Genomic DNA, 18,545 nt, shown 5'->3' with positions numbered 1-18,545 from the left:
CTTCGAGTTAAGCATAGTAAAGTCATTCTCTAATTTCAATCTCCATAATGTTCTTAAGTACAGACAATTTGGTGAACAGCATAATCACAGTTTAGAAGTATGACACTGGCTTTGGAGCAAGATCTACTTTATATGAAAAGCAGTAAGAACAAGGACAACAACACTGACTATAGTCTGGTCGGTGACTGTTCTCATTCCAGAAGTAAGACTTAACATTTTCATCCTGTCTTCCTCTTTATCTCCTTTCTCTGAGTCTTGCACAGGAGTCCTTCATATTGGGATGTTTTTCTGGAAGTTTGATGGAATTTCTAGGCCACTGACTCAAAATGTTGTTGATACAAGCCTGCCTTGCATGATATTTCAGTGATTCGTGACAAATTTGTTTCCCCTTGACTGAAGAAGTGTAATAGATGCTCAGCATGAAATAACTAGCTGTGCGGAAAGGCCGCTTTTCCACAGCTCAAGGGGGAAGGAATTGCTGCATCAATGTGCTCCAAAAGTAGCACTTCCCTTTCCAATCCAATATGCCAACGCAAAACCAAACCTTGCTAGCATCAAACCAGTCATGTGAAAAGGCGTTTACCAGCATTCCAGACTAGTACCAACAAAGACATAGATTACAGTTGCCAGAAGCCCCAAGGGCTGGCATTATTAAAAAACAATGGATTCTTGTGAAATCCATTTTTACACTACTTGGTAAAACTATGAAGACTTTAAAATATTACGTTTTCTTGTTCTAAAGTCTGGGAAGGAATTTCCCTGTTTTGACTTTAATGAAATTAGCCAATCCATTGGAGACAGCAGATGAGGATGAATCTATAAATTAAGACCAGAAAGATCTCACATGTTATACATTAATGACTAGCTGTGCCCGGCCACGCGTTGCTGTGGCGTTGTCTGGTGGTGTTGGTGAGAACTTGTTGAGGTTGTGGTGGTATTGAATGTCTGTTGTATGGTTGTTTTTAGGTTTAGTATGCATTTGGTTGTTAGTGTACTGTGAAAGTGGTGAGGGTAGAGGGGGTCTATGTCCCTGTGTAGTATTGTATTTATACATTGTCCATGTGTTGTGAATGCTTGGATTGTGTCCTGCTGCATAGTAGAAAGGGGTCTCTCCAAACTCTTGGATTCTATGCTTCTATCATCATCATCATCATCATCATCATCATCATGTAGGTGCTGGATGGCCATCTGTCAGGAGTGCTTGGATTGTGTCCTCCTGCATGCAGAAGGAAGTTGATCTGGATGATCCTTAGGGGTCACTCCAAACCTTAGGATTGTATGATGATGATGTTATTATTATTATTAGTAGTATTGAGTGGCTGGGTGGCCAGCTGTTGGGAGTGCTTGGATTGTGTCCTGCATGGCAGAATTGGGTTGGAGTGGATGGCCTTTAGGGGTGTCTCCTAACTGTCTGATTTTATGATTTGATTTGTATTATTATTGTGCAGATCTTGGATGACCATCTGTCAGGAGTGGTTGTATTGTGTCCTCCTGCATGATATAAGGAAGTTGAACTGGATGATCCTTAGGGGTATCTGCTAACCTTAGGATTGTATGATATTCTTATTCTTATTATTGAGAGGCTGGCTGGCCATCTGTTGGGAGTGCTTGGATTGTATCGTCCAATGACAGAATTGGGTTGGACTGGATGGCCTTTAGGGGTCTCTCCTAGCTGTCTGATTTTATGATTTGATTTGTATTATTATTGTGCAGATCTTGGATGACCATCTGTCAGGAGTGCTTGGTTTATGTCGTCCTGCATGGTAGAAGGAAGTTGAACTGGATGATCCTTATGGGTGTTTCCTAACCTTAGGACTGTATGATATTCTTCTTCTTCTTATTATTATTATTATTATTGAGAGGCTGGGTGGCTATCTGTTGGGCGTGCTTGGATTGTGTCCTCCATGGCAGAATTGGGTTGGATTGGATTACCACAGTAATTATTTAATATTACAGTAGAATCTCACTTATCCAACATTCGCTTATCCAGTGTTCTGGATTATCCAACACAGCTTGCCTTTTAGTAGTCAATGTTTTTGTAGTCAATGTTTTAAATTCATTTTGATATTTTGGTGCTAAATTTGTAAATACAGTAATTACAACACAGCATTACTGAGCATTGAACTACTTTTTCTGTCAAATTTGTTGTATAAAATGATGTTTGGTGCTTAATTTGTATAATGATTACCTAATTTGATATTTAATAGGCTTTTTCTGAATCCCTTCTTATTATCCAACATATTCACTTATCCAACGTTCTGCCGGCCTGTTTATGTTGGATAAGTGAGACTCTACTGTATATTTATAATCTTATATTACCTGCTTAGAAATGGATTATATGCGGCCCCTTTTACACAGCTGTATAAAATGCACACTGAAGTGAATTATCTGGCAGTGTGGACTCAAGATAATCCAGTTCAAAGCAGATAATATAAGATTATAAATGGGTAATTATAGCTGTGTGGAAGGGCCTCGAGTCTACACTGCCATATAATCCAGTTAAAATCAGATAATCTGTATCTTATAGGCAGTGTGGAAGAGGCCTAAAGCCTAACTGTGCCTTGTCCCCTGGGCTGAGTAGATTGCTAGGAGACCAAGTGGGCAGAGCTTAGCCTTCTAACTGGCAGCAATTGGATAAAACACAATTATTCCTCTCCCTCTAATTAGGACTTTATTTTTCTTTTCATTTTGTTGTATGAATGTAGAGGCATGGATGAGGGGTTGTGTTGCCAAGTTTAATGTTTCTGGGATGTGTAGTTTTGTTGTTTTGTCCTAGGCCGAATTTTTTTTATCCTTTTATATATATAGATAGATGTTTCCAAGGTGTTATTTTTAATTGACTTTAAAAGATTAGCAACATATGAATGATACACATTTTATATCGTTGACTTTGCTACAAATATGAGACTTCACAGGGTTCACAGGTAAAATATTATGTACTGTATATACTCGAGTATAAGCCTAGTTTTTCAGCCCTTTTTTTAAGACTGAAAAAGCCCCCCTCGGCTTTTACTCGGGTGAAGGTCCTGGTTGGCTTATATTTGGGTCAGCTTATACTTGAGAATATATGGTACATTTATTATTTTTCTCTATTATTATTGGTATAATTACATTTATTATTTTTCTCTATTATTGTTGCTACTATTACATTTATTTTACTCTATTATTATTATTGTTATTATTATTAATACATTTATTATTTTACTCTGATCTTATTATTATTGCTTTTATTATTTTACTCTATTATTATTAAAAAGGATACATAAGCACATTTACATTGAAGATGAGAATAATGATTTGATCAGAATTGGACAGTCTTATCTTAAATTTGAGCTTTATGTAAATATTCAAAAACATTTAATCTACTGATGTCTCAATTAATGTAATTTTATTGGTATCTATTTTTATTTCTGAAATTTACCACCCTCGGCTTATACTGGAGTCAATGTTTTCCCAGGTTTTTTGTGGTAAAATTAGGTGCCTCGGCTTATATTCGGGTTGGCTTATACTCGAGTATATACAGTAACCTGTATCTACTGTATTTATTCAATTCTAAGACACACTCTCTTTCTGTTATAAACATTTGTAAAAATGTGTGTCTTATAACTGAGGGTACTTAGATAGACGGATATATCTTTTTCCTGTTGATGGAACACTGAAATTAGAATGCAATTCACAATCAATGGAATTTTAGAATAAAAAATATGGTATTTAACTATTCAAATGAACAAACCAGAAAAGAAGAATCTTGATTTCAAATGATGTAAAGCTCAAGACTTCTAAAGGTAAATAATACAGGTGCAAATGCTTTTCAAACTTGAATAGAGGCACATGTGTTTTTCTTCTCCAGTATACAATATATATCAGTATGTAGATTGCAATGCAAATTGTACACATTTACTTCTTCACTAAGTATGAACACAAGCAATCCAAAAAGGAATAAAGCAGTAGGTCCAGAAGTATGACTTCTACCAGCATACTGTATGGCAGGGGTCCCCAAACTAAGGCCCGGGGGCCGGATGCGGCCCTCCGAGGTCATTTACCTGGCCCCCGCCCTCAGTTTTATAATATAATATATTGTATATACATATAGTATTGATAATAATATTATAATGTAATACAATATAACACTAATAATAATACCATAAAATAATATTAATTACATACTCTATATTACATATAATATTACTAATAATATTACAGTATAGTGGTATAGTTCAATAAAGTAATATATAATGCTAATATTGTGCTATGCTAATAATATAATATATTGTATGTACATATAATTTGTAAGCCACCCTGAGTCCCCTTTGGGGTGAGAAGGGTGTGATACAAATGTAGTAAATAAATGCAGTAAATAAATAAATAACAATTAAATACATTTTAGACTTAGGCTCGCCCAAAGTCTGAAATGACTTGAAGGCACACAACAACAACAACAACAACAACAACAACAACAACAACAACAACAACAGCAACCCTAATTAACTTGACTATCTCATTGGCCAGAAGCAGAAGCACACTTCCCATTGAAATCCTGATAAATGTATGTTGGTTAAAATTATTTTTATTTTTAAATATTGTATTGTTCTTTCGTTGTTGTTGTTGCTGTTGTTGTTGTTTTTGCATTACAAATAAGACATGTGCAGTGTGCATCAGAATTTGTTTGTATTTTTTTTTTCAAATGATAATCCGGCCCCACAACAGTCTAAAGGATAGTGGACCGGCCCTTGGCTTAAAAAGTTTGAGGACCTCTGCTGTATGGTCTACAAATGGAAAATCTTTTTAGACCGAGACTGTTCACTTCCATTCAGAACATGGAAGGTCACAGAGGTCTATTTCAGATGGAAAAAATACTGCCTTTAGTGAATACCACATAGAGGAAGGGAATAGGGCTGCCTGAGGAAGCCCTATGCAATTCAAAGGGCTTGCAATAAACCAACATGCAACTTCAAGGCACATACACACAACCCGATACTTTTATTTATTATTTATTTCAAATATTTCTATCCTGCCCTTCTCACCCGGAGGGACTCAGGGCGGCGTACAATTGGCAACAATTCAATGCCGATACATCATTAAAAACAATGTGTGAGACATGCAGTCTTATTTTCCTTCCTGTAAATCAAAACCTTTCCACAATAGTTAATGGTTTCCAAACAACCAGGATACTGAAACTATTTTAAATTACCTGCTGAAGCCAATGTCATGAGCTCAGGAACTCCAGCTAAGCTTTCCTCAAACTGGAGCCATGCAGAAGTTTTACATGATTACTCTGCTAATATCTATTCAATTGGAGATCAGAACATCTGTCAGGCATCAGTTAGGTAAGACTGTTCTGTCTTGTTTAGAAGCTATGGTTAACTGTTTCCTGGCCTGTTTTCACTGCTCGTGTAGTGATGAGAAAAGTAGCCGTGTGTAGGCATTTGAACTTCAAGAATATCTCACTCAATTAAAAACAAAAAAGGATCTTTATGGATATATCCAATACAAACACACATACACTGTTTCCCCAAAAACAAGACAGTGCCTTATATTAATTTTTGCTCCCAAAGATGTGCTAGGTTTTCAGAGGATATCTTATTTTTTCATGAAGAAGAATTCAGATTTATTGTTGAATAAACAAAAAAGAACATTTATTATATAATGTACCGAGTTGTCATCACAAACCAACATCACCATATATCTGCTTTGAAGGGGATGGTATAAGTCTAAACTGTCATAGGACCCGGGTTTGGAATCCAGATTATCTGTTTTGACGCAGGTGATATGAGTCTAAACTGTCACAGAAACCAGATTTCTGAATCCAGATTATTTCCTTTGAAGTGGATGATATGAATCTAAACCAGCCTTGGGCCAATTTCGGCCCTCCAGGTGTTTTGGACTTCAACTCCCACAATTCCTAACAGGCCTGGCTGTTAGGAATTGTGAGAGTTGGAGTACAAAACACATGAAGGGACGAAGTTTGTCCAGGGCTGGTATAAACTGTCACAGAAACCAGGTTTCTGACTCTAGTCTGCTTTGGGCTGGATGGTGTGAGTCTACACTGCCAGATAATCCAGTTTGAAGCAAACAAGCTGGATCCGGAGACTGGCGGGGGAGACAGGGCTGAGGCCTGACACGAGAGAACAGCCCGACCTACAGGGTTCCTCGTCAGGCAGGTATCCCTGCCACTGAGGGGCTCAAAAGCGGAGAAAAACCTGACTATCCGGGCTCTTCCCTCCCTCCCTGGAAGGCAGGCCCAGCCCCGCACTCATAACTTGCCCTTGCCAGATTTCTCCCAAGTCTTTATCCACTCGGCTGGGAGCGCCGTCCCCGTTGCCATCATCATCTTCCCCATCTGGTGCTGGAAGTTCCCGGATGTACAAGCGGCAGGCACGCAAGCAAGCAAGAAGGGGCCCGCTGTACCTTTTCGGTGGCGACACCTACTATGAAGCATGGGGGTGGCAACATTATGCTTTGGGGCTGTTTCTCTGCAAAGGGACCAGGGCGACTGATCCGTATACATGAAATGAGGTCATATATCATGATATTTCGAGTGCAAACCTCCTTTCATCAGCAAGGGCACTGAAGATGAAACATGGTTGGGTCTTTCAGCATGACAATGATCCCAAGCACACTGCCAGGGCAACGAAGGAGTGGCTTCGTAAGAAGCATTTCAAGGTCCTGGAGTGGTCTAGCCAGTTTCCAGATCTCAACCCTACTGTGGTAATCCAGTCCAACCCAATTCTGCCATGGAGAACACAATCCAAGCACGCCCAACAGGCCACTCAGCCTCTCAATAATAATAATAATAATAATAATAATAATAATATCATACAATCCTAAGGTTAGGAGACACCCCTAAGGATCATCCAGTTCAACTTCCTTCTACCATGCAGGACGATACAAACCAAGCACTCCTGACAGATGGCCATCCAAGATCTGCACAATAATAATACACATCGAATCATAGCATCAGACAGTTAGGAGACACCCCTAAAGGCCATCCAGTGCAACCCAATTCTGCCATGCAAGACACAATCCAAGCACTCCCAACAGATGGTCACCCAGCCTCTCAATACTAATACTACTACTACTAATAATAACAACAACAACATAATACAATACTAAGGTTTGAAGTGACCCCTAAGGATCATCCAGATCAACTCCCTTCTGCCATGCAGGAGGACACAATCCAAGCACTCCTGACAGATGGCCATCCAGCCTCTACATAATGATGATGATGATAATAATAATAAAAGAAGCATAGAATTCAAGAGTTTGGAAAGACCCCTAAGGGCCATCCAGCCCAACCCTTTTGACTATGCAGCAGGACACAATCCAAGCATTCACAAGACATGGACAACGTATAAATACTATACAATACTACACAGGGACATAGACCCCCTCTACCCTCATCAATTTCACAGTACACAAACAACCAAATGCATACTAAATGTAAAGACAACCATACAACAGACATTCAATACCACCACTACCTCAACAAGTTCTCACCAACACCAGCCAACGCCACAGCAACGTGTGGCCGGGCACAGCTAGTTGAACTAGAAGACACTAGTGGTCACTGTCTAATACTGTCATATCTAAGCACTGTCATATCTAAGCACAAGATGAACTCTGTATTGGTCTAAACTTCACTCTCAAACCCATGGTGGACATTATAAACACCAATGTTTAATGTTAGCTGAAATGCTGCCAAACACTTGGGCAGGTGGAATCCCACTAAGGTTCATTTTTAAACAACTTACTTACCGTCATAGTAGAATTTGACATTTTCAGGCAAAGGTTCATATGGTGGTGCAAATACAGGGCCTTTGTGTTCCAAGAACTTCCACTTCATACCTTCAGGATAGCGTTCTTCTTCCCACCTTTAAACAGAAAAGAGAAAAAAATTAACTAAGTAATCTATCCAGCCATTGTCATGGAATGTCAAAATGTATCAAAATGGAAATGCCCTTTGATATACACCAACCAGTTATTATGGGACCATCATCCCTGCTACATAATAAGTTAAGGAATAAACCTAGTGTGTGTATTTACTAAACTAAGGCTTTTAACAGCTTTGCTTATCAAAGCAACACACAGTAGCAGTACCATCATTCTTGCTATGTAAAATTAGTTTAGTCTTTATGCCAGTGTTACTGTTCCTTATGACCAGACTGTCTTATAATTAACACATCAAATTTACAAAAATGGGAGGAACATCCATTTGTAACCTCTCCAGCACCTTCGGTATGAGGGGAATTGGAGGGACTATGTAGAGGTGTTCTGCCAACCAATCGAGAAGGAAAGTGTCTTCTACGCATCCAGGAGCTGTCCCTGGGGATAGTCTCACCCTGTACCAAGGGAGCTGAACGTTCTGAGGGGACGCAAAAAAGTCGACCATTGGCCATCTCCAATCGTCGAAGATGGAGTGGAGGGTCGTTGGGTTGAGTTTCCACTCATGGGATGACTTTGTCATCCTGCTCAAGGTGTCCGCAAGGTTGTTGTGTCTGCCCGGAAGGTGTAGGGTTAAAGGGATACCTTGTGATCTATATACCAGAGCCAGAGGCGGGTGGAGGGAGACATTAGTTTCCTTGATCCAGTGCCGCCGTGTTTATTGATGTAGCACATTGCATGCTGTCCGTTTGAACTTGGACAGTCTTGTGGGCAAAGGCTTCGAGAGCTTTGGAAATAGCTAGAAGTTTGAGAACGTTCATGTGAGGACCACAGGTCTTGAATTGTAAGGTCGTCCAGGTGTGCTCCCCAGGCAAATTTGACGAGTCGGTCATTATGGTGACCGATGGTGTGTGAGGATGAAAAGGTAGGCCCTTGCAGACGTTCGAGTGGATCGTCCACCAGGTTAGGGACCACTGGACGCTCTCTAGTACCGAGAGTTCGGGTGTTGGGCTGGTTTGAAGACATCAATGAACCACCTCTGGAGGAATCTGAGGCATAGCCTGGCAAAGGGAGTGACAAAGACCGTGGAGGCCATGTGGCCCAGGAGGACCTGGATGGATCGGGTCCGTACCCTTCGACTGGATTTGCAGGCAGTGATCTCGTGCAACAAGGTCAGAAACCAGTCTGGTGGTAGGGACGCCATTTATGATACGAAGTCGAAGGGGGTGTTGATGAACTTTATCTTTCTTGACGGAGCGAGATTAGACTTTTCTGCATTTAACTGGAGGCCTAATGAGTCCAGTAACTGTAGTGTATGGGCGACATGGAGCTCCAACATAGCGGGGCTGCAGATGACCAGAAGCCAGTTGTCTGGATTTCCCTGTTGGAGGGATCAGGCCCTCTTAAAGGTGATCTTCACTGTTGTCAGGAGGGGACATCACATGTGAACGGATCGACATCACCGAGGCCACTGAGCTCGAAGTCAAGGAAGGCCCAACTCTGCCCAAATGGGTCGACACCGTGGCGGTGGCTACTGTTCAGGGAGGTTTCGAGGATTTAGAGGTTTTCGAAGTCTTCGAGGACATCGAGCTGGCTTTCTGTGGAGCCGAAGTGGAAGGCGAGGGTTCAGGCACGAGAGATCTTTGGTAGAGGAGCGCCTTAATCCGGGCTGCCCTGTTTTTCCTGGCTTGGGCCATGAAGGCCAGGAAATGGCGGCAAGATCCAACTATGTGGCCCTCGCCCAGGCAGAGGAGGTATTTGGCCTGCCCGTCTGAATCCGGGATTTTACCTGCACACTAAGTGTATCTTTTAAAGCGCATAGTCGACATCAGGAAGGTTCCGAAGTGAGCTCCCCTCTAGCAAACCTCTCCTTTTCTCATCGCCTTTGCGGCATAAGAACCAGGGAGCGTGCGCCCAGGGCTGCCTTTTATGCCCTGTGGGGAGAGGGGCAGGGTTACAGCCAAAATTCAAAAGATTCAGCTTGGAATTTTCCGTTGAAGCCTGCACAGGTGCTGGCACTGATAGCTCCACTAGTGTGCATTTACAGAGTACACGAAGAAAAATCTTTATTTTAAGAGCAAGAGAGAGGTTTATGTCATAGAATCATAGAATTGGAAGAGACCTTGGGGGGCATCCAGTCCAACCCCATCAAGAAGCAGGAGAATCTCATTCAAAGCACCCCTGACAGATGCCCATCCAGCCTCTGTTTAAAAGTCTTCAAAGAAGGAGTCTCCACCACACTCCGGGGCAGAAAGTTCCGCTTCTGAACAGCTTTTAGAGCTAGGAAGTTCTTACATTGCAATAGAAACAGACATTCAGTAAACCAAAGGACATGATAATTTTTAAAACTGTGCCTTTTCCAGAAAGTTATCCATAGCCCAACCTACTTTCTGTTATCCTTGTAACAAATTAAGTCAATTCACTATGAATATCTTTATCTATTGCTGGAATTACCAGTAGACCAAGATGTTGTTTGGATGGGGATATATGGAAGAGCCTGCATTAGGATGGAGAATTTGACTGCCCCAGAGGTAAGTTTTTGAAGGCCATTGTATACATTACTGTGTAACAGCAAATTATCATAAATATATATGTATTAGAAAGCTATATCATTCCTGGCTGGTGTAAATGTAGAATACATATAATGATGGGGAATACTTCTTGCATACACAAATAGTATCATCCAGTCTATCATTATTGATATCATCATATGTATTATGTTTTTTAACTGACATTAAGTGTTAATTCAGTTGCTCTATTGTAAGCAGTTGTAGGGAAATTTTTAAAAATAATATTTAAATTTAGAAAACTTATTTAGCATATATTGGACATGAAACAGGACCCTATAATAAATTATATATTTTAGAGGGAAACAACAAAAAAAAAACAAGAGTGAGGCAAGAATATGACATGAATACCACAAATTCTTCCTCAATGACATATTCTACTGAAAGAGCTGAGGAAATATGATTGGAGCCAGAAGGTTATGTCCTAAAGAATGTTTAAATAACTGCTGCAATGTTATCACTTGATCAGCATTTACTGATACACCCATTTGCCAAGGAATGTGTTTCCAAATACTAAGAATTGGTTTGCTGAAAGAAAAGAACTCATTCAAATGTGCTGCCCTTTAAAAGACGATGAAAATTCATCTTTACAATCCTGTTGTTACTGTTATATTTATGAAGAAGAGGCTCTTGGCCTGGGTCGGGATGCAAACAATTACTTTTCTTTAATTTATTTATTTACAGCATTTATATTCTGTCCTTTTCACCCCCCGAAGGGGACTCAGGGCAGATCACATTACACATATAGGCAAACATTCAATGCCTTTTAACATAGAACAAAGACAAGACAAACATAGGCTCCGAGCGGGCCTCGAACTCATGACCTCCTGGTCAGAGTGATTCATTGCAGCTGGTAGCAGCTGGCTTGCTTTTGTATAGTTTTGAATTTGACCCACCAGAATCAATTTTAGGGGAAAGGGTTATTTTTTTCAAGTGTTCACTGTACTTTTCATTCCAGATGAATTAATATGAGCAAAATCTATTTACAATGCTACAAAATAAACAGAGCACAACTGGGGGTTTGTACATGCTTGTATTTTTCTAGGGAGGGCCAAAAAATAGGGGGGGGATCAATGAATCTAAAAGATTTAGAAACACAGATTTAAAAAAACTATCTAAAAATACACGGACCTTGATTCAGAGATGCATAAGGGATGTGCTGTGGAAGCAACAAAATTTTGATTTTTAGTCAAACTTCCCATTACAAAACTTGTTTTAAAATATTATTGAATTTAATACATAATATGACACAGGATGGATCAATCCCCCAAAATATCCAAAAAACAGAATAGAGAATCTACCAGATTCTCTATTAAACACTTTTTAATGGCCAGTGTTTGATAGAGTTAATTTTCTGAAAGAAGACTAAATGCCTTGATCTTAATTCAAGACCACATTGTTTCCTTTACCAAGACACACGGAAGCAGGAAGAAAGGATAAAGAATAATGAAAAAGGCACAAGATAAGAAAGATTCAAAGGCTTTCTAGATAAAGCCTTCCTTGTGAATTTTCAGCCTCTGAGAGAGGGCATTTCAATAGCCTAGAATCACTTCCTGTTACAGAACTAATATATAACTTGATCTGTATAATAGGTATGCTATAATATCAGTTTCTGAAAGTTGCTAAATAATTTATTTTAAATAGACATAAAATAGCTAAGCCAAAATAAAACCCTGGAGGATCTACTGTATTTCCCATTAGGCTGTCTTTTTTTTTGTACTGTGCCATTTTATGGTTGGAAACATGATGCAGAAAAACTGACATGAGCATTCAGATGAGAAAGAATCCATCCCCATAATCAAGGACAATCAAGCGTGACAGGGCAGCAAGTTCATGCTCATTTGATCATATCCAATGGAACAGTAAGACATCATTCAGGAGATCCCAGGACCAGAAGACTCAAACAGTACAGAAAGCATTCTATACCACATAATCTGTGAAATATGTGTATTCAGGACAAAAAACTTGCAAAATTTACAAAAGCCAAAGAGCAGAACCCTCTTAACTAAAGGCATGCACTGACCTTCTAATTACAATTACAGACTGAGGACGCCAGTTCAACCACATTCCCATACTAGACAAAATGCAGCGGGAGACAATTATTTCCCAATTTTAGGTTGGCAATGGGTTTGGTAATAAAACACCTAATGCACACTGGCACCCTTCAACAAAATAAACTATATTGCCATATAAACTAACTTCTGTAGTAGGACCAGTTATGAAAACCAGCAGATGGGGCACCACATGTGGGAAATTTTCTCACACTCACCCACGCACCCACTCACTACTACTATTACTATCTGCTGGTTCCTATAAAGGACTTCAGTCTACTTCACAAAAAAAGGAACCTTCCATTCCTGCAAGGGAATTGCTGTATCAAATCCTCTATCAGCAGCTTTTCAAATGTAAGAAGAAATGCCCGGTCATCAACTGAAAAACTGAAGTGTGGATATTACCATTTCCATTTCTGTTCCTCTTCTTTTTTTGTTTTCTTCTTCTTCAGATCTCCTCCAGGCAGTTTCTTATCTTTGCTTTTTATTTTCTTGGGTTTGAAGTCCTGTAAAGTGATGAAGAGATACACAGTGATTATACAAGATACTTTTACATCTAAAAACAAGCTATGGAAGACCAATTTAAAATATGCTTTTCACAAAAATCAGTTTGATTCAGCATCCTATCCATGAGAAAAATTAATATCATCATAGTCTATCATACTGAGAAACCATTTTGGTTTCAAGGACAGATATACTTATGGCTCAATATGAACCAACATGAGTGTAGGTGAAATTTGAGTCTTGATTTAATTATTCTAAAATACATCTAGGAGCTGATTCTAGACGCACTGATTTAAAAAGTATATTTTAAAAGAACCATGCCAAATATACATTTAAAAACAGGCAGAAAATTAGTCAGATATGTGTAGAGCAACGGGACAAGAGCAAGGGGACAATCTCTACCATTCTGCCCTTAATTAACCCAAGTATTAGTATGATTTCTGCCCAACATTATCCAAATGAGTCCAACGAAATCTCACACTGATTTTCGATGATCAAAAAACAAAACACCTAAACGAACTTCAGCAGGCCTGGCAGACAATTTTGCTCCCTCTGATAATGCCAAACATTACGTCCTTGTTGCTGAAACAGGTCATTACCACAATTGGGAGGGGAGGGGGAACCACTTGTCAAAATGTACCTGTTTTCTATAAAAACAAGGTTCATGTCAGCATCCTTTCTCCAATTTTATTAGATAACTGCATTTTCCAGAGGATTCTGGGAGAATTAGTCTCCTCTAAATAATGTAGAAGATTCATGGCTCTTGTGCTGGGGAAAGGAGGGATATAAATTACATAATGTACACACCTCCGTGGGGGTCTTTTTAAAATCACCACAATGGAGTTGAGTGGGTGTATGTATGTATCTCTGTGTGAGAAACTGGTATGTTTCTCACACCTGACCTAGAAAAATGAAATATTCATCATCCCCATCTCCTCTCATTCTTCTTTATTACCAAATAGCTTCATAAAATATAAATTCAACACCTCTTCTTCTTCCTGTTTCCGTTTCTTTGATTTTTTGATATCTTCGGTTTTGATCTTCTTAGATTTGTAGTCAACACTGAAACAACCAAAATTGTAAATAAATATAAAAATCCTGGTTTATGCATAAGACATATGCTACTCTACCTATGTGTCTACCTCTCTAATACTGCTTGAAAATATGCCATGTCCTTAGTCCAAACACACTACTCAAAAGGCTTATCTTCATTAGATAGACTACCCTTTGTTGTATGTGTTTTCTAAAGCTCACAGCAACAATAATTTTATGTTCACTCCATTATATAATTACACATAATAAATCAATTATGTAGATCACTGATTCTGGGAGATGAAGTCCAAACTACCTGGAAGACAGGGGTTTGAGAAACGCTGATGTAGATTATTATACAGGAGGCAGCCTCGTTGGGCCCTCCTTGTGTAACCTCTGCTTAAAAGCCAACCTGATACAGTGATTTGAGTGTTGGACTAGGATTCCAAGAGACTAGGTTTCAAACCTCTGCTCAGTCATGAAAGCCCATAGGGAAAATCACATGTTCTCTATGGGCAGAAATGTGAATATGCAATTACCCTTATGCTTCACTATAAACTGCACGAACTACTCACTCATCATCTTCTCGGGGTCTCTTTAGTGGCTTGTACTCTTCTTTATAGTAGCCATTATCATCCATTTCTTCTTTAATGCGTGGTGGACTACAGAAGAGAAAAATGAGAGTTATTAATTTTAAAACATTAATATTCCTCATTCAATCTGTTATTCTGCAGCATTTCAACCCTTTCAGCCAGGGCCCTCCCTTTATTCCTGACACCAGCAAGATCTGCAAGTACAGAAGAGGATGAGTTCTACAATATTCACAGAATTTCAGTTAACTTGGAAACCATGTGTTCATCTTCCTGTATAAATTCTCTGAACTCCAGTCCTCTCATGATACCATCTGCTCTTTATCCCAGCTGTGCCAGACCTGGAAATTATAATTTAATTGACAGGTAAGATGTAAAAGCAAAATTTAACAGTGATGTACTTTTGATTGTATCACCGTAGATAGAAACCAAGTAATAAAGTACTGTGGACCAGGGACTATTTTGTCTGACACATATATCTCAGTTAATAAGCTTTAGATGAACTGTTGAATGCTATGTGTGCCATACTTAATACTGTTACAGTTACAAATAAATTCAAGGTTTCCAACTGGATTTGCATGGGATGTTCAGTAGCAATTTGTTGAACCTCAGCTGTAGGAAGACATGTTCTGGAATGTATAACTGAGTATTGATAGGGAAGAACAAAAGGTAGTTTAATTCTGTCACAGTGGAAATGTACACATCCAGTTATTGATAAATAAATGCCGCTACAACCATCTATTACTCAAATCGAGTAAAAATGTACTGAATGAAAACAATACTAAAATCACTGGACATCATAATTCTCTCTTTAAAAGATTCACTGGAAACGTCTAGTATTTGTTTCATCAGCATTTATGACAATCACTGCAAAAAATAGCCTTTTAATATGTAGGCCTTGCATTTTTAGAGCAGTTTTGAAAGAGACCAAGAGGACATGAAAAAAGATGAATAAGAGTCTTCTTGTCAAATCAACTCACCTTTACTCTTTTCCATGCAAACTGCATTAAAGAGAAAGTTGCCCTTTCAAATGGCACTGAACAAGTGTACATGTTGTTTCTACACTGGAGAAACAACTTCGAGTTGTTTAGACCTATGCTGGGTTAAAAAGAAGCCCCCCCACATTCACATAGAAACACTTACGTGGAATTTGAGAACCCTTTACAAAACTATCCCATTTGTATATCTGGGAGCATACATTGTCAACACTTTAGATTTCAGCCGTGGCATTTTAACTCGTTACAGGGAAAAAAATCCTTAAACCTTCAAGTTTCCCCCTGAGAGATCCAATTTTTCATCTGAACAGCAAGAAAGTCAAACATATTGTACACAGAAAAGCTTGACCCTGCATACCTGGAGAAGCCATTTTCCTTTTCCTTCTTTATTTTCAGTTCACCAGAAGACAATTTAATCTGAAAGACAGAAGTGAAAACTGGTCAGTATACTATAAAGAGCATTGTCAGATCTTCTCTGTGTATCCAAATGCAAACGACAAAGGGTCTTGAACCAGGAGCAAATTCACCTCCAGCTATTAGAAACTCTTTTCAGCATGACTCAAAGTACTAAGACAATCCTGAACATGTGCATCTTAATCTCAAAAACCTTTCCACTTGGCTTGTTCAAGAATCAGACATAACTACCATTTCTTTAGTTTGTATACTCCAGGCTTCTATTTGTACTATTAAACTGTGTAATTAGGCACTTTGTTTAGACAGTAATCCATGGGGTAGGGAAATTATAAAGTTACTGTCCATCCATCCTTCTTCTGTCAGGCTGACTATGATATGTACCTGCATCAGTTGCAATTTATACACCATCTTTGCATCAAGCTGCCCGAGAATTATTTATGTGGAGCAGAATCTGTCAGTTGCTACTCTTAATTACTTTACGTTTATTGCAGTGATTCAAACAGATGCAGAGTGATGTAATCTAAAACATTGAATCATAGCTCTTTTCCTCGCCGTCATAAATTTTTACAGAAACTGGACATTTGGTCTGATGAATAAATAACGATTTAGAATTTCAAAACGTGCAGCTGCTCGTGTCTATATCCACAGTAAAATAGTACAGTTCAAAGCAGTAACATCCTTGCACCATCTTGTACCTTTTCTTCCTTTCGCTTCTCCTTGTCTCTATCTTTGTGTTTGTCTTTGTGTTTGTCGTGTTTTTCTGAACTGCCATCTTTGTGTTTGGTTTTCTCCTTCTCTTTGTGTTTCTTCTCCGAGGAATCTTTGTGTTCACTGTAAGATACAACAGTTGTTTTCAGGGAGGAGACAGCTAGAATACGACTGGTACCAATAGCCGCTAGAAAACTCACTGCAGGGACCATGTTAGTATATATATATATATATAAATATAAAAAAAACAAAACAAAGAGAGATCTGCCATGATTTTTTTTTTCTTGAGACTAAGGAACATAGATGTTGAAGTCAATCTGCCTTAGAGACAATCAAAGGTTTCAACGAAGTTACCAAATACTTCTTTGGAAGAAATTTCAATACTTTATGTGCATTATTTAACACATTTTTAGCTTAATAAATATTTTCTTCCTAGCTATGTTTAGGATAGCAGCCATGAACTGACATCTGTTAGATTCTATTTCACTAAGGCCAATGTAACCAGCTAGTTATGCCATCTTTGTGACTCATAGTTGTTTGAAACAATATTATCTTTAAAGAGACAATGACAAAATATTTAAATACCAATGTTTGTCCACCCAAAGAAGTCACTGGGAAATCCAGAAATTGAGTTTCAAAGACCTTCCACATCTACTTTTTGCCCTCACTACACTTCCAATAGTCCTCATAAATCAAGGATAGGCAATTTCTTTGGGTTGGGGGCCCACACCTCCTCCCTCCAAGAAATCACAAGACACATTATAAATCAACATATAGAGAACTCTGGCACTATATTTTGAGAAGGCAACTGGAGCTCTCTGATCCTATTAGATTTCCTCCCTGACTATTCACAGTAAAACACTCAGAATTTCCTCTTTTTTCTTGCTACAGTAGAGTCTCGCTTATCCAACATTCTGGATTATCCAACGCAGCCTGCCTCCCGCTTGGATCTACAGCCGTTTCTCTAGGCAGCAAGGACTGAACTTTTTACGGATTTAATTTCCAACAATGTTGTTACTGTAAATTCATGTTATGCAATTCTGTCTTTATTTGTAGTCAATTTGTTAGTAGCCAATGTTTTCAATACATTGCGATGTTTTGGTGCTAAATTCGTAAATACGGTAAATTATTACATACTGTTACAATGTATTGAACTGCTTTTCCTGGCGATTTGTTGTAAAATATGATGTTTTGGTGCTTAATTTGTAAAATCATAACATAATTTGATGTTTAATAAGTTTTCCTTAATCCCTCCTTATTAGCCAACATTTTTGCTTATCCAACGTTCTGCCAGCCGTTTATGTTGGATAAGTGAGACTCTACTGTACTTGAAAATGCCACCATTATGGTTTTATTCCAAACTCCCATGAAGAAATAAAGGGCTCAAGACAGCATCAATAACATATCCCCATGTTTTATTCTGAGAACAACCCTTTGAAGTAGATTAGACTAAGAAATGGCGTACGCAATGAGATATGACATTCAGACCTTTGTGGAGATCTGAATCTGCTCAGGCCTAGTCCAATAGCTACCCTTAAATATACAATATTATAGATAAGGATATATGCCATTTACCATTCTCCAAAAGGACAACACGAAGCACTAAAAATTATTGATTCTGTGGTGATGTTTAAACTGAATGATTATTAAACTTGTATATTTTGGAAATATTTTTGAAGCTTTAATAAGACACAAAATTGAAGCTCCTCTTGAAATATGCAAATACTGTACTGTCTGATTTTAAATGATAGGCAATTTTAACTATACACAAAAACAAAAAGGAGCTTTTTCGTGTAATGTGCA

General features: G+C 38.7%; 1 protein-coding gene across 1 annotated transcript in view; it reads right to left on the bottom strand.

Annotated features, from left to right (window-relative positions):
- The window catches only part of top1 (DNA topoisomerase I), a 90,641-nt gene that overhangs the window by 20,239 nt on the left and 51,857 nt on the right, over window positions 1-18,545 (bottom strand). Inside the window, exons 4-9 of the mRNA XM_008117584.3 lie at window positions 16,730-16,865; window positions 15,979-16,037; window positions 14,611-14,697; window positions 13,990-14,065; window positions 12,905-13,005; window positions 7,756-7,871 (exon numbers count right to left, since the gene is read on the bottom strand). Coding sequence (XP_008115791.1) covers window positions 7,756-7,871; window positions 12,905-13,005; window positions 13,990-14,065; window positions 14,611-14,697; window positions 15,979-16,037; window positions 16,730-16,865 — 575 coding nt within the window. The remainder of the gene's footprint in view (window positions 1-7,755; window positions 7,872-12,904; window positions 13,006-13,989; window positions 14,066-14,610; window positions 14,698-15,978; window positions 16,038-16,729; window positions 16,866-18,545) is intronic.

Source organism: Anolis carolinensis, chromosome 4 (assembly GCF_035594765.1).
Source record: "Anolis carolinensis isolate JA03-04 chromosome 4, rAnoCar3.1.pri, whole genome shotgun sequence".
Lineage (NCBI taxonomy): Eukaryota > Metazoa > Chordata > Lepidosauria > Squamata > Dactyloidae > Anolis > Anolis carolinensis.
Note: the sequence above shows the minus strand (reverse complement) of the source record. Positions and strands in the feature narration are given on the sequence as shown.